This window comes from Amphichorda felina (assembly GCF_050947745.1).
Source record: "Amphichorda felina strain 45539 chromosome Unknown scaffold_6, whole genome shotgun sequence".
Taxonomy (NCBI): Eukaryota; Fungi; Ascomycota; class Sordariomycetes; order Hypocreales; family Bionectriaceae; genus Amphichorda; species Amphichorda felina.
Window position 1 is genome coordinate 2,938,894 of NW_028145044.1, and position 25,593 is coordinate 2,964,486.

At 52.2% G+C, this 25,593-nt stretch overlaps 6 protein-coding genes across 6 annotated transcripts; 2 read left to right on the forward strand and 4 right to left on the reverse strand.

Annotated features, from left to right (window-relative positions):
* Positions 1-4,482: 4,482 nt before the first annotated feature.
* Positions 4,483-6,040, forward strand: ACO1O0_006771 (putative cellulase; the record flags this gene model as incomplete). Its single annotated transcript, XM_083196151.1, has 2 exons — positions 4,483-4,959; positions 5,012-6,040. 2 exons carry the CDS (start codon positions 4,483-4,485, stop codon positions 6,038-6,040), a joined length of 1,506 nt encoding a protein of 501 aa, XP_083049167.1.
* Positions 6,041-6,932: 892 nt separating this feature from the next.
* ACO1O0_006772 (uncharacterized protein) lies at positions 6,933-12,356 on the reverse strand (the record flags this gene model as incomplete). The annotated part of the gene is made up of 1 exon (XM_083196152.1): positions 6,933-12,356. One exon carries the CDS (start codon positions 12,354-12,356, stop codon positions 6,933-6,935), a length of 5,424 nt encoding a protein of 1,807 aa, XP_083049168.1.
* A 1,134-nt stretch (positions 12,357-13,490) lies between these two features.
* On the forward strand, positions 13,491-17,924 carry ACO1O0_006773 (uncharacterized protein; the record flags this gene model as incomplete). The annotated part of the gene is made up of 2 exons (XM_083196153.1): positions 13,491-13,494; positions 13,591-17,924. The coding sequence occupies 2 exons, from the start codon at positions 13,491-13,493 to the stop codon at positions 17,922-17,924; spliced, it is 4,338 nt and encodes a 1,445-aa protein (XP_083049169.1).
* A 1,434-nt stretch (positions 17,925-19,358) lies between these two features.
* Positions 19,359-20,215, reverse strand: ACO1O0_006774 (uncharacterized protein; the record flags this gene model as incomplete). Its single annotated transcript, XM_083196154.1, has 4 exons — positions 19,359-19,374; positions 19,471-19,508; positions 19,567-20,010; positions 20,210-20,215. The coding sequence occupies 4 exons, from the start codon at positions 20,213-20,215 to the stop codon at positions 19,359-19,361; spliced, it is 504 nt and encodes a 167-aa protein (XP_083049170.1).
* Positions 20,216-20,693: 478 nt separating this feature from the next.
* On the reverse strand, positions 20,694-21,125 carry ACO1O0_006775 (uncharacterized protein; the record flags this gene model as incomplete). Its single annotated transcript, XM_083196155.1, is given in 2 exon segments — positions 20,694-20,864; positions 20,880-21,125. The coding sequence occupies 2 exon segments, from the start codon at positions 21,123-21,125 to the stop codon at positions 20,694-20,696; spliced, it is 417 nt and encodes a 138-aa protein (XP_083049171.1).
* Positions 21,126-23,371: 2,246 nt separating this feature from the next.
* Positions 23,372-25,340, reverse strand: ACO1O0_006776 (fatty acid desaturase-domain-containing protein; the record flags this gene model as incomplete). The annotated part of the gene is made up of 3 exons (XM_083196156.1): positions 23,372-24,355; positions 24,423-25,032; positions 25,336-25,340. The coding sequence occupies 3 exons, from the start codon at positions 25,338-25,340 to the stop codon at positions 23,372-23,374; spliced, it is 1,599 nt and encodes a 532-aa protein (XP_083049172.1).
* Between the last annotated feature and the right edge of the window lie 253 nt (positions 25,341-25,593).

The window sequence follows — 25,593 nt, forward strand, 5'->3', positions numbered from 1 at the left end:
CAGTCTTTCGCCATTCGGCAGGTACGTTTGATCACTGGGGCTCCGTTAAGCATTTGCTAATTTACCAGAGGTTCAATTCTTTCTCTCACACTTTGGGTATATTCCTGGTGACTTCAATTACGGTTATTGACTAGGTTAGGAGGTTAGTCTGAATGTGTCTTTCGTTGCTGCGGTGTGGCTTTAATAGTGTCTGCGTCAAATATTACACGGGCATTCGTGGAAATCATGGGTCTGCTTCATAGGATTCGTTAGATGAGGATATCTAGAATTTCTCCTTCAAAGTACATAACGGTTCCACAGTGGCCACAAATGTAAACCACCCCAGGAGGAAGAATCATTATGTAGCAACCCTTTTCTAACTAGTGAGATACTCGATGTAGAATGAATAGCCAAATGTCGTCTTTGAAAGACTAGATCCAGCATCTCGTCTAAGTCTTTCTCGTCTTCAGACCGATCTTATTCCACTGATCTGCTCTCTGTATTGTTGTTCCATCTTGGCGGCGATTAGTGATTGGCAACCCCCCAACAATCTAGGCCTTTTGCTATTCATGATTCATCCACCATAGTTGCCATGTAACCTCGGTCTTGGCCCTGTCGCCTTTTACTTCCTCTGGCCTCCCGGGGGGGGGGTGTTTGGGGTTTGGGGTTTGGGGTTTGCGAGCATTCGTTGATACTTCTGTCATTTTCCTCTTCCCACACAAATCCCATGAAACTCATTAACACATTTACTACTGCGTATTCAAAGAAAATAACAAATATCAGAACAGCTACAATACCCAGACTTTCAGTCACAGACGCGTTGTTAAGGTAAATGCCAAAGAGAACAGAGCATGCAAAACTCATAAAAAGCCATCAGAGACCAAATTTGAGCCTAAGGCTCGTCTTTCGGAGGGTTATGGCTAGGGTCATCGTTATATCTATCACCAACGACCAATATGCAAGACGATGGCACCAGAATTTCTCACTGTGCGAGGGACATCTTGAAACATGTGCTATCTGAAACAAATCAATCCACAACTACCCACCCGCTCTTTGCGATGTAGGGTAACAGTGTGCCTACTCCCACCATCAGCACTCTATTACCAAACACCCTGCAAAGCCCCCTTCCTATCAGGCCGTAACCTTTTTATCACTATCATTGGTCATTAGCTCAGAGAATTGATCACTGGTCATGCTGCCTCTGTGAAGATTATAGCAATAGACAGTTATGGTACATTGCCGGGTACCACAGCTATCTTCACAACAAAGAACTCTGAGCATAAACACACATCTTCTTCCCGTGGGATTTTAAGAGAGAAACTTCGGAATCACATTTTATTAGCTAGTTCTCAGTCTACACCAGCCTGTCCTCGAAGTCGTTTCTATACTATACATTACTATGTGATCCCCGGAGAAAATACATGTTATTAGGGGTAGTCCGGTCGGGGCTTTATCAGCATTATATATGCCCCACGTCGTGAATATAAGATTGAGGGTAAAGATGGATTTTTGTCCACTCAAAGACGGTACTGTGTCCTTGCGACACGCAAAAAATACACACGAACCTCTCGCAAAAGTACCTTCAGCCTCTATTGTGTAACTTTATCACCCCCCCGGCTGAGAACGGAAATTATCGTAGTGATTTAAAGATCTTACATCTATGGCCGGCCGACGACAATATCGTCATGCCTCAGCCTGAATTTGTAGCTTACTTCCAATTACTCCTTTGGAAACTTGGAACTGATAGCTACATGTACTGTGAGGCTTATTCCGGCCTGGTATGATTTGTCAGAGCTCCACGGTTGGTTATTACGAGCCGAGTACTAAGAATCTTGCCGCAATCTTCAACAAAAACTTTCCGGGAATTATCACGGACCTTCTAGCCGAGGAAATATCTTGTTAGTTTGCTACCTACTAAAAGCTTCCGCTTAACTTGGTTAAGTGTCATAGGGACGCTACAGAGATCTAGCAATTCTACTCGGCGACAGCTACAAAACAATGGTCCCTTTGTGCGCCCTAGGAATTTTGGTTACCAGCATGAAGGATGTGTGCATCTTCGTTGAGGGATTTAGCAACCCTACAGCGACTGCCGCTACGACGCAGCAAGGCCAGCCAACACCATTTTGTCCGCCTGGTACCGTCGAAGCCTTCACCACCTTTCGTCTTGTTAATGTGCATGCCATGGTGGACCTGGAGATTGCACCTCAAACTGCGCCTTGGTGTGCGGTAACCAGTGGCAAGGACCGAGGGGCTTGTTGACGCGTACCTCCGCCGCTGGCTGCCATCGCTAGATTGGACAATGCTATACTTGAGGATTCGGTTGGGGTACAATATATTACGGTTGTGAGGGCAAAGAAGGCCCGGCAGGAATTGAGCGGGTGCTGACTGGTGCGGTCAGATCCATGTTCCTGGATGTCGGATCAGCGTTGGCTACTTGGATAGATATACCTAGACAGTACGGATAAAGAGAGAATCTAGACTACTTATGATCGAAAGCTTAATAATAGTTAATCGAAGATGCTCATCTTATCTAGGTTTTAGATAGAAGGCGTGTATCACAGTACCTGTAGGAAGGAGAGGTGTGTGGAGCGGGGAAAGCACCCAAAGTGGTTACGCCCCGATGTTCCCTCCCTACTCCATGGATCTACCCTCTTGTCTTTGGCCATTTTCTTTTATACTCCTCGTAATTTTAGGTCCGCGTGATGCATTTTGTTCTCTTCAGCGTGCAGCAGTGCGTGAAACGGATGCAGGTTGTGGGTTGTTGACTGTTGACATTTGAGCAGTCTCGAAATAAACGCTCCCTCTGGACTCAGAATTGAACCGGGGCTGTGCGGAAAATGGAAAGACAAACGGTCTTTCTGGCGTCAGCCTGTTAGTTGCCTGCTGATGGCTCTGCGAGCGCGCATCGTTGCGCATGACTTCTGTCAGATCGGGAGAGCACGCAGGCCACAGCCAACACCCCAGGGAGACAATGCCAGTGTTGGATTACATGCACCTCACCGCTCCAGGCCCAGATCTGTAGCCGGGCACGGTCCCCATACAACAGCCCTCTGTGCCATCTTCACATTCGCGGCCACGCACCCTCTACTCTACGGTGGCTATAGACCTGCTCAACCGTGAGCCAAACAATCGCCCAGACCGAGACGCTCGGTCAATCCCAGCATGCTATCGAGCTTTCGCCTCTGCCACAACATGACGGCGTCGACACGGCAGACCGGCACTTATCCCCAACAGGCTTTGGAAAAAGTCGGCGTTTACCTCCATCTGCGTATCGGTATTTTTCTGCTGGGCGTCGCTTAATGGCATCGAGTACTTTACCACGCTTTAGTGAGTGGTCATTCCACCATTCATGTCTCTTTGTGACATGTCGCGCATAACTAATGAATGCCACAGCTTTCAACAAGTGTAGGGCCTAAAAGCTCTGCAGAGCTCAATCCGCTTTCTCCCTCATATTATCATGGGCGTATGTGTTAATATCTTAATGACCTATCTGATCTCGCGCGTCAAAATCCAGACTCTCGCCGTGGTATCGGCGCTTGTCACTGTGGTGGCTCCGCCCCTGATGGCGACCGTTGAGATTGGCGAGAACTACTAGTTTGCTCCTTTCTGGGCGCTGTTCCTCTCTCCGGTGAATCCTGATGATACGAATAATTGTTCGGCTATACAATACAGTATTTCTGACTCGGCACAGTTCTATTTACTGTATCTAACCTTGTCATATCGGATGCGTTTCCAGGAGACACACAGTCGCTTGCGGGCGCTGTCTTCAGCGTCGTCGCGCAATTTGGCAATTCGGTTAGCTTGGCCGTCACAGCGGCAATTGCGTCGTCTGTTACGGAGCATTCGTGTATCCAGGAGCACGAGGTAGCGCTAATGAAAGGCTTCCGAGCGGCATTCTGGACGATATTCGCCGGAACGATGGTTGTCGTCGTGATCTGCTTCTTTGGTCTTAAGAGAGGGGGCTTTGTAGGTAAAAAGGATGATTAAGGCGTTTGTCTTCTCTACAGCCTGATCCATCCCCCTTAATAATCCCCTTGTTATTCAATTCAAAGTATTATTGGCTATAGTATTAGCAGCCGATCGTAGCCCCCGATATCATGCAGCGTGATCCAAAAGATACAAGTAGCTTTCTTACCGAGATGCAATGGGCGATCCATTCCCTATTTCACTCTCGTGCGTATACGCATAGACTAAAATGGTAGCGAGGGTAGGGATAAAATGCACCATTGTTGGAAATGGGAAGAGTGGCAACGGACCATGTAACGTAAGTTTCTTTTTCTTTTCTCAGTGCCTGCTCTGCAGATTGGCCACCACCACCACCATTGCCGAGATATGCACGATGTGTCAATGGCGGAAGAGGAGTCCAAACCCCGCTCCAGATCAGGATCGCGATAGTGACCGGGAAATGGTATACAAGGTGTCGCACGCAGGGTCATCTGAACGACCCGTTCCTCGTTATCCTTTCCATCTTCTTAACGAGACCAAGTTGATCCTTACATTGAGATGCTTCCTACTACCGTTACTGGCGCATCGCTGCTGGCGGTTCTTGGCACCCAACTAGCAGGTGTGTTGGCTCAAGATGGCGAGGGCTGGTACAAGGCTCATCCCGGCCTGTCGCGCATCAACCTGGTGAACCAAGACACGCATCAGATCGTGGATGAATTCGGTCGCACGCGCTTCTTCCACGGAACCAATGCCGTCAGGAAAGATCCACCATTTCATCTACCTTCGGAGTGGGTTCCCGGGGTCACTTCGTTTGGGGAGCAAGATGTCCAAACCATGCATGACCTGGGTCTCAACGTTGTGCGGTTGGGCCACAGCTGGGCTGGTGCAGAACCGGTGCGTGGGGAGTACAATGAGACGTTTCTTGACATTATGAAGAAACAGACCAAGATGGCCGAGGATCATGGCCTCTATGTCCTGGTGGACGTCCATCAGGATGTCCTGGCTCGGCAACTATGTGGTAACGGCGTGCCCGACGTAAGTACAATTTAGCACCCTTGGATGGCCTCATGCTGACGCAGCTTGGCAGTGGTTTGTCAAGGAGGATTGGGTGTCAAAGGGCAAGATGTATCCATTCCCTCTTAAGCCGACACCGTTTCCCGTGGACGAAAACGGCCTCCCCACGCCGCACGATCTCTGTGGTAGTGTAGACTGGGCGTTGAGCTACACGTCGGTGGCGGCGGGCAATGCGTTTGGCCGGCTGTATAACAACTACGATGGGCTGGGCGATGCGTTCGCGGCCTACTGGAAGAAGCTGGCGTCCCAGTACGTCGAGACGACCAACGTGGTCGGCTATAACCTACTTAACGAGCCGTGGGTCGGCGACACGTGGGCGGATCCGACGCTGCTTGTGCCTGGTGTTGCTGATCACAAGGTTATGGAGGGGCTGTGGAATCGCGCGACCGAGCAGATCCGCACTGTTGACAAAGGCACTCTCATCTGGTTTGAGGGCGCCACCCTTGACATCCTGTCGGGCTTTAACAACGTCCCCCTCAGCGACGGCTCCAAGTCGGTCCACTCGTGGCATTATTATAGCCCGCCCCAGCTGGGCTCTATTTCCGATACCATCAGCAACCGCCACAAGGATAACGAACGCCTCAGGACGGCTGGCGTCCTAACCGAGCTCACTTTCTGGATGGGTGACGACAAGCAGATGAACGACCTAGCAGATGCTATGGAGGCTACCGACGCTAATATGGTTTCCTGGATTGGCTGGGCGTATGATAACCTATACAACGGCACGTCCGACCAGCCTTACCCCGAGTTGGCAAAGCACTACAGCCGCCCGTACCCTGCCGCTGTCGCTGGCACTCCTAAGAGCTTCTCCTTTGATAACAGTGCGGTTATCTTTAGGCTCGAGTTTACGGCTAACCCTGATATCGACGCGCCTACTGAAATTATCCTGCCTACTTCTACATTCCCGAACGGGTTTACGGTTCAGATCTCACCTGAGGATGCCCTAGTGCAGCACGTACCTAACGAGCGTACCTTGGCCTTATTCATGTCCTCTAGACTCAAGATTGCTACTGATATTTCAGTTGAAATTACCTCCAAGTAGCTTGAATATATAAGGCTGATAATTACTATCTGCGACTCTTATAGGAATGTGAAGCTACTATAGAGTTGCATCGAATAGAGATATAGATAGGATTCCCAAGGTAAACTGGCGGAAAATTTTAAAAGTGAAATAAACAAGGTAGAATACTTTATGGTCTTTCAAAATCGTCCATGGGAATATGGTTGGGCTCTCCCTCAACTTCCCCACATATCAGACGCCTTCTTCCCGGCGCTCATGGAATTCTTCTCGTGTTCTTAGAGAATAAGAGCGGTGCAGGGATTGTTTCTGAAAACACTCCATTGTTACCAGCACGGGACCGGTGTATTGCCGGACGTTCTAGAATTTCTCTCCTGCTTCACCTCGTTGATACTACTCGATTGCTCTTGAGACGCGAGAACTCTTCTCGTCGCCTTGTCTTAGTTCCGTCCCGAACTTGGCGCAAAAGCCGTTGGCAATGAAGCTCTTGCCACGCCATATTCAGAGTCCGCTGTATGTGTCAAGACCGGCAGAATAACGATTTTTGGTTGGAAGATCGGCTTAGTTGTCATTCTCATAGGGATCTTGCGAAGCTGATTTGGGAATGCATCTACATCCAGCGTCTCTCCATGATTTAGAAGAATTTTAACTTAATCTATTAGGAGAGCAAGGCCATATCATGCTTAGCAAGGGTGCCTAAATCCCACACAAGCAAATTCCAATAGGGTCTATAATGGCTTAGAGGGACCACGTTGTCATCTGCTAAACTAAGATCTAAGTATAGCTGGAAAATATGCCCGTTCCCATTGATCTTGTTTACACCGAATTTAGCATCATGGATTTACAACCGTAGCGATTAATGTTCGCGGCACGATATGCCAGCCTACTGCATCTGATTGTAAGATACCTATACCTATTATACCCCAACACAGAAGTAATTTCCCTTAACGACCCCAACACAGGCCTCTGTAAGCCTCGGATTCCACTTATAGAAGTCATCCGCTGAGATCTTATCGTAAGCAATAATGGCATCGCACGTTGTCTGGTCGCTTGCAGCCTTGTGCCACTTCTTACAGCCGCAGACCGCGCCGGGATGCACTGGCTGGGGTGCCCCAGGGTTGCATAACTCGTCGGGCAGACCAACGCAGGCCGAGAATCCTTTCGTCAGGCCTGTGCAACCCTGTCCGACCTTGGGGTTCCAGTAATAGAAATTGTCTACTGAGATCTTGTCGTAGCTGATGATTCCGTCGCAGGTAGTCGTGTCCCCGATCTTGTGCCACTTATTGCAGCCGCATACTGCACCAGGCAAGACGAGAGCGGGGGGGTTGGTATAGCAGGTCTCGGTCGGCTCGTGAGGGAGGGTGGTAGTGGTAGGATCCGGAGGCAAAGAGGTGGTTGCGTCAGGTTCTGAGTCCGGTCTCGGACGCAGAGCATAAATATGAGTAGCCGCCGAGCCACCGCAGTCCACAATTGTCTTTCCCGTGCACCGCATATTGCAGTTCTCGTCAGTGTTGATAGCGGTTGCTGTCTCGGCTATGCCCGTCCCACAGAGGCACGTATCGCCATTGGTGACGCCAAAGTACGGATATGTCGGCAGACAGAACTCTGAGCAGTCTCTGACCGTGTTTCTGCTGGGCCACGTAGCGCTGGGACCGGAGCCTCTGATGAGGGCCGTGTTGCTGAAGCATCCGAAGTCATCAAACCGGTATGAAAGGTTTAGGCGGCTGTACTCCGTGAGAGCATACAGAGTGTACGCGAGTCTCTCTTCCGGGTTTCCGTCGTCGCAAGGCGAAGTGGATAGGCGGATTGAGTTCATCGCCACGATGTCGCTGCAAATACAGGTAGACTTATCGGGGCCGCCCCCGAGGCCGGCGTAGGTGTTGCCAGAGTAGGTGAGTCCGGTGTCCAAGCATACCTGGACGCAGGTTTCCAGGGTCATGCCGTGCATGGTCAAGACTTCACCATGGAGGGGATGCGATAAGTTATTGAGGTTGGCCCAACACCCTATGAGCTCGGTAATGTGGGTGGAAGGGTCGAGGGGTAGTAGGGGTTCGCGGGCGAGGGCGGTGCAGTAGGCATACCCAGGGACAATGGAGGCAGAGCAGCCACCTGAGGACTTGACATTGATGGAAGGGTTCATTATGGCAAACAGCGAGAGGCTGATGGAGCTGGACATGGTAATGTAGGCGCACGTGTCATCCTTCTGGGCGACGTGCCAGCTGGCGCAGTTAGCCAGGGTCCAGGGGGCGACTGTGGCACCAGGGGGAGGGTCGGCGACGACGGCTCCGTCCTTGATGGCGCCGCCGCCCGGAATGCCCGAGGTATTTGTGGCCGGGCCTGGAATGAACTTGTCGCCGACAGGGGAGGTGCAGACGACGGAGCCAAGAGTGGCGTTAGCCTCGTGGAGGTTGTCGCAGCTGGCATCGATCCACGAGTTGTACCGCCTAATGTCGTGAGTGCCGCCGGCCTCGGAGGCGCTGCGGCAGTTGTCGGTGGGCTGGAGGAGATACGTGGAGCAGGTGAGCGGTAGGCAGATGGTCAAGCCGGCTGGGAGATCATCGCAGCCCCAGGTGGCCCCGGATACCTGGGCGGCGTAGAAGATGTTGGCTGACGAGACATGGTTTTCCAGGGCGATGGAGTCGCAAGTGTCTCCGTCACGGATCTTGTAGTAGATATCCGACAGACAGAAGGGCTCAGGCGTGGGTACATGTATCAGGGGCGGCGGCACCGTGTTGGGCAGGTCTAGAGAGCACCGGGTCCGGATGGCCTGGAGGGCTTCCTGGTACCATAAGACAATGTTGAACACAGAGTAGGTGCTCTGCTGCATCATGCGGACGCGGGTAGTGAAGCACTCGGAGCACAGCTCGCTGTCAGGCATGAGGTCGAGTCCATCATTCTCGCTGAACCCATCGATTACATCGTTGCAGTAGCGGCCGGAGCTATCGCGGAGGCAGCTCTCGTTCCGTCCGTACCAGGTGTAGGCACCGGCCATCTCCAAGGGGGCACCCGAGTTCCAGGTATAGTCGGCACAGCTGGCCGAGACGCCACGGTACCACGACGCCAAGGAGGCGTCGCAGCCGGCTTCGCATATCTCGTTCTGCAAGGTCGCGTTGCCCAGAGACCCCCGATAGGCCGGCGAGGTCCACTGCATCATGAGATCTGTGCAGGCGATGGTGGCCGCCAGCGCGGTCTTGCACTGCTCGGAGAAGTCGTAGCTGGCCAGGTCATTCCTGGTGAAGAGAGTGTACCCCGTCAAGTTTCTGTCGCCCACCGTGTGGTTGGCGCCCCCAAGCCAGGTCACGATGCTCGAGGCGAAGCCGTTGCGGTTGTTGGCAGCCGTAACAGGCTGGCCATTGAGGGGCGTGACCATCTCGACGGCGCCGATGGTGATGAGGTTGTAGACCCAGACATTGTAGCTCTGCTCGACGTAGAAGGCGCTCCGCTGGCAGTCGTTAGACCCGCTGTAGATGCAGTCCTGCGAGTAGTCCTGGAACCAGGTGTAAAAGCCGCCACTGATGATGTAGACGTCTGTGGAGTCGACCATGCGCAGCGCCCAGGCCACGGCGCACGTCTTGGAACTGGAAGGACAGTCGTCAAAGGTTGGGTCATCTTTGAACGCGAGCAGCCCCTTCTCAAAGGGCGTCGGTGCCTTGGGTAACGGCTGGAAGTAGGGGGCCTCGGTCTGGATGAGGCCCAGGACGACGTTCCTGGCCCCAGATAGCTGGTACTGGTAGAGCACGGCGTGCTCAGCCGCGGTGCCCCAAAGCCAGGTGGGCCCTTGAGACTCGATGAGGATGCCTCGGGCTGCGTAGACGTTGATCTGGATCTGGTCGGCGTCCTCCATATCGTGATCTGAAACCCACATCCACACGTTTTCGAGGTATCCGGACGACTTCTCCGTCATGTGCATCAGCATGGATGCGGCGATGCAGGCCTTGCTACCCTGCACCGTCTTGGGGCACTGCGCATTCTGCAGGTCGCTGCCCTTGGCGCCGCCCACGCGTATGTGCGAGTCCCAGAGGCCGGCAGACCCCTGGGTGGACTCGTGGATATTCCACTCGACGAGGATGGCACCGGCGGTTGGGCCCCTGACGGTAAACATGATGCATTGGATCTCCATGACACCGACGGACCCCACGGCGCCGACACGAACAGCCGCTCGCGGCTTGGCCATGTCCTGGAACCGGGAGCCGGTGGCCATAATCTGCGGCCACGCCTGTCCAATGATGCGAGAGCCAACAGGAACCTCGAGCGTGTCCTTGATGAGGTAGACGCCGTGTGGAAAGTATACGATGCCTGATACGTTGGCGGCCACGTCGAGAATGTGGTTGAGGATGGCCGTGTCATCGTGCGAGCCGTCGCCCTTGGCACCGAGTGCCTTGACATCAAAGATCTCGCTGTTTCCCGGGTCTGCATAGCTGGGTCGCGTGCGGTGGAAGAACTTGGCGCGCGGGTGGATGTCGTCCTTCACGAGGAGGGATGCCGGGAAGGCCTCGGGGGCTGCCAAGTCAGCGCCGTTGACAAAGCCCGTCTCGCCGCTCGGGTCCGCAACCTTGCCGAACCCCCATGAGATGAGATTGGTCAGACCGTTGGCGTTGCCTGGATAGAGCACCGTGTGCGTCTGGGCGTCAACGACGACGGTCTCGCAATTCTGGAAGCCTCCGTTGGTGATGTGCAGCGCCGTCGAGTTGTCTGCAAAGAGGGACGTCTCGACGGCGACGGGGACCCCCGACATGTGCACGTCAACCAGCGACAGAGATCCTACTCCCTGACCGGTACTCTGGGGACCGCCAGCGCCGCCCACGATGACGATGCCCTTGCGGCAGTTGTAGAACTCGGTGTCCTGCATGGTCCACCCCCAGTCCCAGTGGATCTGCAGCCCCGTGCGGCAGCTGTCGAAGAGCATACCGCTGGTGGTGAACTGCTGGTTGCCAAAGTAGGCACCAAAGTTGCCACCCACGAAGACGAGGTCGCTCATGAAGCCCCCGCTGCCGTTCTCCATGTAGATACCTTGCTGAGTCGTGCCCTCGTACTCGGTCGGCTTGGTCGATATAAAGGCAATATTCTCGAGCGAAGTTCCCTGCGCCACCTGCCAGTGGATAGCGCACACGTAGCTCCCCTGTTGCGTCGCGCGGATGTCCATGACAAAGTTGCGCACGCTTCGGAGGAAGTTGTTTTGGTTGATGTACCATGTCACGTCATCGCCGATGTACACGTCGGACGTGATGACCCCGAGTCCGACAAAACTTTCTGCCGCCACAATGACGGGCCGTTCAAGGGGGTTTCCGAGCATCTCCGTATTGTAGAACTGGATGATGGGGCTGCTGACCAGATATCTGCCCGCAGGGAAGTAGACGGTGGCAGGGAACTGCGTGCTGGCTGGGCAGCCGGCGCCGCACCGCCCGCCTTCGGAGATGGCCCGGTTAATGGCAGCCGTGTCGTCGTGGATGCCGTCGCCGAACGCTCCGTAGTCCTTGACGTTACGCCACACCTTGTAGCCCTCGGGCGCGTACGGAGCGCTGCCTCGCTGCGTGGCGGTCTCCATCCAGAACTTGGTTTCTGCCCGCCTGACAAGTTCAAGCCGCGAATCAATCTCCTCTCCCTCCACCTCCCTCTTCTCCTCCTCCTTGCCGTCGGTCCGATCGTTGGGGTGTATGGGCCCAGCGACTTGGAGCTGGGCCTGGTCGTCCTGCACTGTCACAGCCAGCTCCTCTGCCAGAACATACTCGTGGAGGCCCGAAGGACGCTGCGTCTTCTGCGGCATGACGTTGGTGTCGTTCAGGTGGGCCTTGCGCTGCTCCATCCTTTCCAAGACATTGCTGAGGATAGCATTATAATCTGAGGGAGGAGGAGGGTTCGCCTCGGCCAGGATGGCTGCCGCCTTGATTACCTCGGACGGGACCGTGTAGGACTCCCCGGTGAAGTTGGCCGTCTGGTCAGCGCTGGCGTCCCCCCGGAAGTCCCTCCCGTTGGCGTGCCGAGGAGGCCGTGCCGAGTAATCTAGTGGCCGCGCCCTTGTCCTCTTGCGCCGGTGGGTGGTCGAGTTTTGCGAATAGGGAGAGTTTTGCTTGGGGGCCTCGAGAATGGCGAGGTTGGCTATGGACATGGCCTGCTGGAACTGGGCAACAATATTCCCTGCCGAACCGTTGACAGCAACCGCGGTGCCGCGGCTGGCGAGCGAGGGCGACGCAGTGGGTTGCGCATCATGCTCATCGAGGACTGCGCGGATCTTGTCCTGACCTCCGTCGTTGCGTCCAGGTGTGTCAGCTACCAGCAGCTGGGCAAAAAGTAGGCAGCTGGCGATGAAGAGCAGGATAGCCTGTCGAATCGGGAGCGCCATGACGGCGAGAGATTTTGGAATTCTTCAAGGCGTGGATGCCCTTCCAGGAAGTACTAGTGATCAGGATTGGAAAAATAACATGGTAAGGATGCCAACAATAAAGGAGTTTGGGAGAACAGGAAGAAGAGGAAGAAATATTGGCTGTGACATAATGGGGTAAGACGAATATCCTTGTCGGCCCGTCGGAGATAGAGAGTGTGATAAGGCTAAAAAAGATACTTCTGCTACGTAGTACTGCCCGTATAGCATAGGTAAGGGAGTACGTACTTGGTACGGATAAATTGCCAGATGCTCGAGCCCCCACGCACGTAATATCATGGCTTGCATCTACTCTACTTCTCCAGATGGGGTCCGGAGCCCCGGTAGTGGACCCCGAGACGGGGACAATACGCGTCCAATCGGAGTAGGCGGACGGCGTCGGCTTGACTTCCGGAGAACTACGGAGTACTAGCCTTGCCGTATGGAACTATTGGCTACGCCACCTCCCCTTTCCGTCTATCTATATCAGAGTACCAAGCATAAAATACACGTGATTAAGTCGCCATGACGGCTATGCGGCCATGTAGGAGACACTATTGTACGTTGGCATAGCTTGGCGGCGGAGAGCCTCCACAATAGTGCAATGCCGTCCCTGAAACTCCATCGAATACTCCGTACCAGCTCACGAATGGACGGGGCAAAGTGAGCTTCTTGTCAACCTGGTTGATCCCCTTTCAACACTCCTCATGGTAATTAGTGCGCTATTAGAGGAGCCTTCGCGGGTTATTGCGGTCTTCGCTTCCCGAAAGGTGTTGCGGAAATTATCGCAGCTTCGAACGCGATCAATAGTCCTCCAGGGACGCCATGTGTTCATCTCATTACTGGTCTGGACCGGATCACAGGCCAGATATGCCTGTGGTTCCCGGCTTATCGGGATGTCGGCTTGTTGGCCCTGACTACGGACATGGCCTAAAGCCCCTTCTTCTCCGAGACGGCCATGTCACCAGAACTCACTGTCTAGAGGACAAGATATCCTCATCATAAAGAACCCGCGAGGTGGTTCTATGGCACACTTGACCAAAATTTTACTCACTTACATAGTGGTCGTTGGTCTACCAGCATCAGGAGCTCGGAACGATACACGACGTATTGACAATGCGTTGCACCCTATTCTTATTTTCTCTCCTTTCTTCCCTCCTGGCCAGTCTTCCAGTCGATGCTGCGGAATGTAGCGCAACGAAAAAGTGCGCGACAGGCTGTTGCTCCCCGTTTGGCTTCTGCGGCACTAGTGAGGAGCATTGCGGCGAGGGTTGTCTGAGCACCTGCGACTTCAAGTTGGGCTGCGATGCCAACAAACCGTGTGCTGATGGAACCTGCTGCTCCAAGTTTGGCTTCTGCGGACTTGGAGAGGACTTCTGCTCACCCGAGAACTGCGTGGCTGGATGCGATGCCAAGTCACAGTGCGATCCGGGCACCTACGGCGCCGACTTTGTGGAACTCGACAAGTGCCCCCTGAACGTCTGCTGCTCTAAATGGGGGTACTGCGGTGCCACGGCAGAGTTTTGCGGCGACAAGAAGGTCAAACGGCCGTCATGCCCCGTCAATGGTGACCAGCCGGTCAGTCGTGTCGTCGGCTACTACGAGGGCTGGGCAGCCCGCCGCAGCTGTCAAGCCTTCATGCCCGAGGATGTCCCTCTAGGCGTGTACACGCATCTCAATTTTGCCTTTGCCGGCATTGATCCCGTGTCGTACAAAATTGTGCCAGCCCAAGCCGAGGATGTTAGCCTCTATTCGCGCTTGACGAAACTCAAGGAGCTGGACTCGGCACTCAAAGTATACATCGCCATCGGCGGATGGACCTTTAACGACCCGGGCCGGACCTTCCATACCTTTTCCAAGCTGGCAGCCGACGAGGCTAAGCAAAGAGTCTTTTTCAAGTCACTCATCAGCTTCATGAACACTTACAACTTCGACGGTGTCGATATCGACTGGGAGTACCCTGTGGATAAGGACCGCGGCGGTACTGGGGCCGACTATGCCAACTTCCCTAGGTTCATGCAGAATCTCAAGGCAGCTCTCGACGCCTCAAGCGGTGGGCGCAACGGTATCTCTGTCACGGTCCCTGTTTCCTTCTGGTACCTACAGCACTTTGACATTGTCGAGCTCGAAAAGTGGGTGGATTTTTTCAACGTCATGTCGTATGACCTCCACGGGTTATGGGACAAAGGCAACAAGTGGCTCGGTGCCTACCTCAACTCACACACCAACATGACCGAGATCACCGAGTACCTGGACCTGTTTTGGCGCAACGATATACAGCCGGAAAAGATTACACTGGGACTGGCATTCTACTCACGCACCTTCCTGGCGGCCGACAAGGGGTGTACCATGGCCCAGTGTATGTTCGACGCCGTAGGCGAGGCCGGACCATGCAGCAGGGACGACATTGGTGGCACTCTTACCAATGCCGAAGTCATGGACCAGATTCGCGCGGCGGGCGTGACGCCCTCGCTCGACGACAAGGCCATGGTCAAGACGGCCGTGGTCGGGCGAAAGTGGATCACGTATGATGACGAGGACACGTTCAAGCTCAAGGTAGATGCCGCCCGAGGCATGTGCCTCGGCGGCGTCATGGTCTGGGCCGTCAGCCAGGACTACACAGACAATGGGGCAGCTAAACTGGCCCCGGCCTTGGATGGCGCGGCAGAGAAACGCGTCGTTGGCTCGGGACTCTTCAAGACGCGATTCTCTGCGCAACTACAATCGGCCACGGGATACAAGTCGGCCAAGGCCGTAACCGTCAAGCGAGAAGGTCTCGGTGACTATGAAGAGCCGTCGCCCAACATAGTGCGGGACCAGTGCTACTGGTCCAACTGCGGTGCTGGATGCAGCTCTGGCTACACGACTGTACCCCGACTCGACAAGGACGGACGCAAAGGCGAGTTGATGCAGGATGGCTACCAATGCCAGGGCGGAAGACTGCGCCACTTCTGCTGCCCCGACTCCAAGACGATCCCCCGGTGCGGTTGGTATGACTTCTTCAATGGAAAGTGTGGCAAACACGGTCAATGCCCAGCCGGCAGCGAGAAAGTCGTTGCCCCGTCTGACCAGCAGCGCGAGATCGGCTCCACACAGGCAGCCTGCAACAATGGCAAGGCCCAGCTCGCCTGCTGCCAGACAGAGACGGACTCGGGCACTTCCCTCAACTCCATGTTAGGCTACGATATGTGCAAGTGGCAAGGCAAGATGAACGATGAGTGTTCTGCCACCACAACTCTTGGAACGGGAGTGGACACATGCGAGATTGCGGATACCGAGCGTCCCTTTCTCCAGATTCTAGCCACGTGGGGAAGTGCCGCCACGTACTGTCGCTACAAGACCAAAGATGACCTCTATTTCTACCACGTCGACCTGAGGCGTCCACTATGCTGCAAAGCTCCGGAGGAGGATCTCCAGTGGCGATCCTGCGCAACAGTGCCTGCCAGGCGCAAGGACAACTTCTGCGAGCCGTACTGCCCCGACGGAAAGATCCGCATAGGCATGGGGGAGCCAGGGTCAGAATGCAAAGGCGGCGGTAGTGCCATCTGTTGTGAGCCACGATTTCTCACAGAGGCTAACAACGCCTACGAAGAGTATGAAGGCTACTTCTCCGCCTTGAAGAACGTGCTCAATAACCCAGGCCAGTGTGATTGGGATGAGTTGAACGATGAGGCCAACTTCTCGAAGCGTGGTTATCTCTCCTCCGCTGAGTGTGAGGCCGCCTTGATGGGCACTCTCATCATGTTGGGGTCCTCGAATCTCGGTATTCAGCAGAAGTACACGAATAGTTGGAACCGCGCTGTCGAAGAAAACGGCATGTATGGCGTGACAGCCTCAACCGTATCAGAGGTGGCCATGGACTACGGCTTCAGCACCGCACCTTCGGGCTCAATGGAGACCGTAATTGCCGAGTCCGTCCTTGACGTGGCAAAGGCTCTCAGCAAAGATGGCTGGACCAGATCCAAATGCCCTGATGAATGGTTGTGGGATGCCCAAGTAGAACTGGACGAGGATGACATGGATCCCGACAGCGGTGGTTCGGAGATCATTGAATCGGTTACTTCAACTTCAAGCGCAGGGATTGACCTCCGCCGTCGCAGAGATCATCTTAAGCTGAGTTTACCTTTCACAACTGACAAAGTTCCCCAGGAGAAGGAAGATCATGAGGACCAAGCTTCCTTCGAGAGCCCCCTTGACTCCAGCTCTGAGCCAAACTCGACTAGCTACCACAAGTCCAGTGACTGGCATGCGGCGATAGAAAGTCTCCAACGGCTCAGTCTTGGGGATGAACATAAGAAGAGCGCGGACAACAAAACACACGCTCGTCATCATGGTGATGGCCGCCGCTGTGAAGAGCGCCTTTTCTGTCGTGCCAAGATGCAAGGCTTCGATCTCTCTGTGAGGAAGGATAGAATGGCTTACCAGACGTTCCTTGCCAAAGAGTACGAAGGAAAGCCAAAGCGCTTTGCAGATGTGGTCGAGTTTCGGAACCGGCTGAAACAAGAGGGGCCGCTCGAGGAGCGCGACAGCGCTCTTCAGTTGGGGAACGCGAGAAAATATACGATCAAGTCGCAGCGCACGCCCGGTTGGATTCCTGAAATTATCGAGTCTTCGCCATATCCTAATGGCAATCAGGGCGATGATTTAATCCGGATCAACAACGATGCGTCCCGATATGTTGTCAAGTCGCTAGGTTGTATGCCGGAGGACTACGGGCTCTTGACACGGGCGGGTAAGAGCGAGGTTAATGGCATATGGGTCTCAGAGCACATCCTTGAGCTAAACACAATTGGCCGCTTTATGACGGCCTCGCTTGATGGCATTATCGGCGATGAATCAGACGACGACAACTTCGAGTTTCCTACTATGATTCCTGAACCCAGGGAGGTACGAATGTTCATGGGCCTCCTTCCTGAGTGGAGTCTGCACACGGCAATCTCGCCCGCCGACTCATGCTTGGCTCAGCTGGGCTCCTTGCAGGAAACTACCGGGTTGGTTATATGCGACTCCCGCCTGAACTGGATTAAAACCAAGATCTACAACTTCCAGAATCCCATCGGCGAAGTTAGGTGGACCGACGAATGCACCTCGACCTCACATAAAAGCCTGATGGGTGCTATGGGGTATATCCAGTCTGTCATGGGCGTGTTTGATTACTACGATGACGACAATGTTAAAGCGCGACATAGGAGGGTCTATAACCTTGTTATGGAGGAGATGGCCTCCTTTGAGAGCGCGTATGATGCTAATTTTGGCACGCATATTTATGGCCACTGGCAGCAGCGATGGCATCTGTATATGAACGCGCTTCTCTCTCGTGTCACCCACCGCGCGCGAGGCTGGACCTTGGACAAACTCCATGACCTCTGGATAACATGGGCGATGGCAAGGGACACAGATTGCGTGCTGGATCCGAACTGGTGCACCTATATCATGCAGGCTTTAAGTCTGATTGAAGAGTATCGGGTAGCCATCGAAGAGCAAACAAAGATGATTTTTGATACGACTATCTTTGAGAATCCTCTTATCCAAGACGACGACGCTCTGTAGACATATAATGTCAGAACAGGATATAGAAACGAGATTGAAGAGGTATAAAGAGGCAGGCTATCCGCAATATAATAGTAATATGGCACTTATATAGCATAAGGCGACTGTATTGATCTCTGAAGAATATAAGGCCTTGACGAGAGGGACTGGTCTTATAAGTTTATACCACGTGACTCCTCCTATAGCCTGTTTGTCAGGGTTAGATGCACGGAGGAGAGTGAAGAGGTATAACGAGGTAGGATATCAGCAATATAGCAGCGATATTGTAGTTATAGGGTATAAAGTAACTATATTGATCTCTGAAGAGTATAAAGGCCCGACAAGGGGAACTAGTCCTACAAGTGCCTGCCATATGACTAGTTATAATGGTTTTCATAATAATAAAAAGAATCTAAAGGTTTCATAGGTTATATTAGGTATAATATATTAGGGATATACCGTTATTTTCTTTTATAGTTAGAACGATATAACCTAAAGACTATAATAAGGGTTTCTAATAAGAGAAGTCTCGAGATTACTTTTTACTATATATATAAGATAATAATATTAATTATAGAAATAATGAAAATATATCTTATATATATACTTAAAAATAATCTTAAGAACTTTTAGCTTAGACTTTCTTCTTATAATTACTCGGTTATAACTATCTAACCCTAAACGTATTTAATATAAATATCTCCTAATCTAATAAGTTATTAAATTATAATATTATAAAGAAGCTAATATTATAAAAGCTATATATATAATAGCCTTCTCCTACTTATTAATCCTTTTCTAATATCTTTTTACACTCCTCCTGATATATATCCCAGGCAGCGATATCTCGCACGCTAGCCCTCCTTCGATATTCTCGAATTACTTCATTATCAAGGTTCATATACTTCCGCAATACCTCTTCCATCTCTGTTTCTGCACCTAGCACCTCATCGCGGTATAACGTAGCCCCAGAAATGGGGGTCGGTTCAGGAGGCATCCCAGGTTTCTGTATCTTCGCCCAGGCTTGAAGACGGAGGGCCTCAGCTTGGGTACGGTAGTCTTCCTTCTGTTCCTCAGGAAGGGCAGACCACTTCTTTGCCACGCCCCAGCCCGACATTTTTGTTGTTGATAGAAAGAGGGAGACAGGAGCTATACGGACGGAGGCTTGTGGCCAGGGGCCGAGTCCATTTAGGTCGGTGCTTAAGGGGGGAGCTGCTGGAGGAGGAGAAGGAGGCGGAGGGGTACGCCTAGCTCCAGCAAAGTGTCCTCGCCTATGTGTAATTTCGTAAAACCCAGCTTCACTATAGACGATGTTGTGTATCCCTAACCGGCTCCGGAGAAGGTCGCTAGCTTCCCTAAACCCTGGCGTAGCAGAAGCCATTAAGCAATTTCTCAGGCGATCGGGGTTCTCTTCCGCGAAGAAATGCCGCGCTAATAGTTTAATTTCCTCTCGGTTCAGCATTGTATCGAACTGTCTGCAGTCTATCGCATCCTTGGCCTTGGCATAAAGCTCAGTAGGTGTACTGAGTGTCCCGCCAGTAGCAAGTTGAATATTGGCGTGTACCACGTCTGGCGGCGGCCAGAAAAGGAGTTGGTGTATCTCATCTGGAGTGAGGGAATCGGGGCGGCCGAGCGCCTTGCCAATGAGATCAGAGCGACTAACAAGAAGATTGCGCTCCTCCTCTGTAAGCTGGTCCTGGTGCTCCTTAGCCTTGACATAAAGGGCGTCGGGGATGCCAAGATGGGCGTATTGCCTACGCAGCTCCTCTCGATGTTGCTGTCGCTTCTGCTCTCGTCTCTCCTCGGCGCGGCGGTCACCTGCTTGCCAGGCGGCCTCGGAGCGTCGTAGAGCCTCAGCTCCTTCCTCCGTGCTCAAATCTACATCGACTTCAGGCCAGTCCTCCTCCCTAGTTCCGAAATCAGGGTCATTGATGCTCCGTGATGCTGCCATCTTGAATGGGATCTTGAATGGGATCTTGAATGGGCTCTTGAATGGGATCTTGAATGGGATCTTGAATGGGATCTTGAATTGGATCTTGAATGAAACTAGGTGCTTGATCTTATGCGCATCTGTGAAAGGGTGCGGAGGATTTTTATAAGGTGAATACTAAAAAGGGTGAGAATCTGCAAGGGATTCACTCCGGCCCTAACAGCTAGTTGGCACCGCCTTCGATCAAGTCCCACCGGACGCCGATAAAAAGGGCCGGATTATCTTCCGTACTTCGTGCCGCATATCCGTTCTTAGATCAATAGTTTTATGAATAGCGCCTTGGTACTGTGCTCTGGGTTACAGGTCCCACAAAAACCAGCATAGTCGGTGGGCGGGGATGGATATTAGGCTTCTACACTGAATCACGAAAGCTAGATTTAACCTAAATATTATCGTTTGATTTGAGAATGAATCGAGGAAGGTCTTTTATTCGCGTGAACGAGTAAAGGCTATAGCTATGTAGCCGAAACTTTGCCTCGTGAATCCGAACCGGCTGTGTCACTCTCTTCCATTTTCGGCCGGCGTTTGCCGTCGCCCGACAGGCAACCACAGTGCACACAGCATCCTTCAGCCTCCGTGGATGTTGGTCGTTCACGCGTCTTACATTTCAACCATTATCATGGCATCTGCTGTTTGCATGCGTATCCGCACTTTTACCAAGATAATAATGATGAATATAAATCTTTTCTCCGAAGCGTCATAGAGACAAATGCGGGAGCGTACCCAAAAGTAGCTTAGTTATTGAGCACATATATCCATCATCTCCATCCATCGAGTGCTAAACCATATATCGACCTAGGTTACACCGTTACTCCCGCTTTCTCAAGAAAGGCAACTGTGTATGCCGTGTCTATAAACTCAACAAATTCGACGATTTGCGTGCCATCCTCATTCATCTTCATCGCCATAAAATACTCCGCGTCCAGTGGTCCGAATGGGGTATCACCCGCCGATTTTATATGAGCAATGACCTGGCAGGTAGTTACGTCGATGATGGGTTCGAAATCATCCTGGATAATGAGCCGCATATTGGGAACTGTCTTCTTGAGCTTTGTCATGACAAAGTCCGAGTATTCTTTGTTGGTGCGTTCAGGGATGCCGGATGTCATAGGAAAGTGGCGGTGGACGCAATTGGGGCTGCGGTAGGCAATAACGGACTCGGGAGTCATCTTGCCAAACTCATCAAAGGCCGCTTTTGCCGTTTTCCATAGCTGGTCACGTAGTGAGGACATGGCTATTGGTTTTGCCGGTGTGCTGTGACGGAAAGGGTTGGGAGTTTTGGAACTGAACAGGAGGTAAATGTATACGGTTCCGTAAGATTTCGCCGACTATGCGGAGGCATTAAATAATCACTCCCTAGCCTGCTGTGCCGTATATCAACGGAGCTTTCCACGGAGGTAAGCTCTAATGCCGAGAAAACTAAACACCCCCGCGGTGTTACCGGCGAACCATAGGAGGGGAGACCGGCGCTAGGCACGTAACTCGGTGGAGAGAGCATTTGAGTAAGCATGGATTAGATCACTTAATCACAATGCTCTATTAATTCAGGTGAAGGTTTATGGGGATTTTCGTTAAAAATGCTAAAGGGTGTAAACTCGCTAGGTCTCTTTGGTACGCCCTAGGTTGATGTTTATGCTCTGCTATGTGTGCCGATTATTCTCATTGGTGACTCCAACCTTGATGTGTTTCACTGATCATCTCTGCTTTTGAATCTCTTGATATTAGGGTATATGACATTGTTAGGATCCTGGTCCTTTAAGGACAATATTAGAACCACCCGTATCAAAAGGACTAGTTTAAAGAGAACACCTGTATCAACATTGAAACATTCGCGGAGCCTCCATCACGAAGCCAAATTAATTCTGCTGAATAGGCATAAATAGAAGTGTACTACAGGTTAGCTAGTTGAGGAAGGCTCGTGCGTGAAATTCTCAAGACTCTGGACTGCCGTGGTAAGGATGAGATCAAACGCCTCTGGAGCATGGGGAGACATGATGCCACGAGGATCATCTGGTACCCATTTATCCAGCGAAGCTTTTTTTCACTGCAGTGGATGCCCAAAATTGACTCTTTGCACGGTGCTTTCTTCTAGACCGTTGACGTGGCCGCCAGTCCGCTTTCTTCGCAGTCTCTATAATTCATGTCTCTCTCTCCTGGCAAACATAGGGTCTGGGCCACGTCTACTTCGATGTGATAGACTGTTCAGAACCTAGATCCTTGAATGAGGAGGCAGACTGACATGAAGGCTAAGGCTTCTGGCTTGAGTACCCTACCATTCAGTGAATGGTTTGTTAATTCTCTCAAGTCACTGCGAATATCTGGAAGCTGACGCCCGCTTCAAGTCTCTCCAAGGTATGCTTGATATCATAAGCAGGGCTAGGAATGACACATTTGGACATTAAAAATATCAAATATACAGTGTGCTTGAGAATTGCACTGCTACAGGGTATAAGTTTAGAGCCCTAATGGTCGAACTAATTATCCTCGGAGCGGGATGTATGGTATTTCTATGGGTTATACCAGGGCATCCTTTCCTAATTAATAATGGTGGGGATTACAATCACCTATAAGGCTCTAGTAACCGCTTTTTGAAAAGACTCTCGTACCTTGTCAAAGATAATACGCTAATAGTCTATTTATAATAGTCAGGTAAGCCGGTTATAACATTTTAGGCGAATAAGTACAGATATATTCACTAGCCCATATCGCCTGGGGCGTTTTAGGCCGTCGTCATCATTCCCAACCCACGCAGACATTTCTATTCATATAAAACTCCTTACGGGTGGACTCGTCCCAGTATATATGACGCTTGTGCCCGAGTCCACCTTCGAGGCTTTTCAAAGCGAGGACAAGATAGATGCGCTATGGCATAGACCTAGTTATGTGGCCTATTCTATGGCCTGATAGGTAGCAGTTGAATCTCTAAGAGAGTTGCAAGTTATGGATCGCTGTAGAGGTTAGGATTAGGCCAAAGGCAGATGGGCGAGGCGGCAAATATCAAATACCTCTGAGGCATCCGGAACGAGTGTTGATGACTCCTTGCAGCTCCCATAGTCCATGTGCTCAAAAACATTCGCCAAAGACATCAAATTGCAGACAAGCAAGGTCACAGGGGTTTGGACACCGGGGAGCGTCTTCGCTATTAGCATATGCTCCCAAGACGACAGCGGATATACGGGGCGGGCCGCGAGGCTGTAGTAATATGGCCAACAAAGAACTATACAGTGGAGTGCTCCTATAGGTAGCTTCGGTAATGTGTTGTAAATCATAGCAAACCAGTGACTAATAGTAAGGCGATCGGGAAGCCGCCAAAGCCTTACCTCAGGGGCTTAGGTATATATAAAGAAGGCAAGGTATATACCTAGGGAGCTAAACCGATTGTCTCCAACTCTATAGTTACTATTATACAATCTACATAAAAAATAAACTATCAGACCTCGATGACAACTTCAGACACCGTATAAGCATAAAACCTGATTTAGTGCATCCCCATCTCGCCCGCCTCCGCCATAGACTTTTGACAGCTGATAAGGATCTTGAGTTGTTCGCTAACATCCCCCAGGTGGCCGAGAACCTTCTTATTGCCATCCAGGAACGTGAATATGGAATATGGGATCCCCGTGTCCCGAGAAAACTGCTTGCCCAGAGTTTGCACCCTGCGTAAGTTATGGCGTGGCACCCGCGGAAACAGGTGATGGGCTGCCTGGAACTGCAGCCCGCCATGGATAAAATCAAGCCACGCAGGGCAGTCAACGTCCATGGTGGTGCGCATCTGGCGCTGGGCAAAAGACTCCGTCTCTCCTAGATCGGAGGTCGACATGCCCCAATGCGACAAGTTGATCTGAACGTGCAAGGGCATAACGACGATGTGGGAGACGAGAACAAAGCCGATGCGGACCCACCATGTAGGCAGGCTGCGCCAGACGAGGCAGTATCCAAACAGGAACCAGTAGCAGCTCATGAAGGTCATCTCGGTAGGCCTCACCCACCACGCCTTGGTGCTGCCCAGGCCAGATGACTTGGAGGAGAGGACGTGGAGCCAGGAGAGGAGGTAGAGGTTGAAACGGGCAATAGCCATGACAGGGTAGTAGGTGATACGCTGGTACCGGACCAGGAAGTTGGCAGCGGCGTCCCAGGCGAAAGAGAAGTCGTAGTATGTAGAGTGGATGGACCTGAAGAATGAGGGACAGGTGGCAAATAGGGGCACATTTTGGATATCCGGGTCATGGTCCTTAGCCAGGTCAGCATGGCCAATGGAACGAATTGTACCAATAAATATAAACAGGCTGGAGCTTACAGGTTGGTTGGTCACGATGTGGTGGACATTATGGCTACTCTTCCACCAACCGATGGATAGACCGCAGCAAAAGTCACCAACAAACAGCCCGAGGAGTGTGTCAAAGACAAAATTTTGGGTGATGGCGCGATGCCCGGCATCGTGTGCAGTGAACATGATTTGATGCTAGTCGCTAGAAGTCAGAAGACATGATTATCGGGCCAGCCAAGAGACTGGAGGATGGATAACATACCCAAAAGAGACCCAGGAAGACGGCAGATGTCATGTACCACTCCTGGCGCAGGGCGAAGAGGAACATGACGAAGAGAGACGTATAGCGAAGCATCTCCTTGCCGTACTCCCCATAGCGACACTCGTACAGCCCTTCATCCTTGACCTGCTGATGGAGCTGTCGGTACTTGTTGATGATGTCTTGTTGCACCGTGACATTGTCAGGGCAGGGATAATCGCGATGGTCCTGGGCGACGCCCTGCTGAACTGCCCAGTCTGTGTACTCGATCGGGCAGTTCGGCAATGTCTGGGTCGCATCCACGTTGCCGCCGTGGGGTCCGGGGCTCCGGGGGGCACGGTGTCGAAGATCGGAATTTAGTCCCAGTGCCTCCGAGACGGCAAGGCCCGAGAGTCCATCTCCGATCTGTTCGCTCGAAGCATTAGATTTCTTGGACGGATGCTCCGAGGGTTTCTCGCTAACATCACTAGAGTCACTGGGATCCCCATCCACAGCATCCAGCCGTCTGTAGACGCCGCCTCTAATTGGCGGTGTCATGTTGGGCCAAGGACCCGCGGGCTTCCGGCCCATCCGAAAGGCCTTCATTGTGTTGACAGTTGCAGGCGAGTGGAACCTGCAGCACATCGATCGGGTCAGCAATCTGTTGCAGCGTTTGCCAGGTAAAATTCCGTGGGTTCCGGGCGCGATGACAAATGCGTCGTAGGGGAGATATTTAGGGTTAAGGCATTGGGATATCGGCCCTCCATTTAACTTTAAAGTAACAAACGGCTCTCACTTCATTGGACTCATTGACTCTGCTTGCTTGAGCGTCTGGTGCGTCTTCGTCTCTCCTTGTGCACTTCACTTGCCCTCACTCTCGAGTTTTTGGGTTCGTTTTGGGGGGGAAAGGGCTGAGGGATCGCTCTGGAATATTTACGCCATGATTTCGTCGGTCGCATCCTTGCCAACCATATGGAGGATCGCCAGCCGCCCGCCTGGGTGACGATGCAGCCACGAATCGAGCCGAAGGACATGATCTTCGAAGATGAGAATCGTACCGCCCTCGGCAATCAAACCTTCCACTTGTCGTGCCGACAAGACATCGTCGCGGCCCATGGTTGGCGGCGGACAACAGCAACGAACAGACACAAGCTTGTATAGATCGTGGGAGGAAGTCGGGCTCAAATAACCAGCA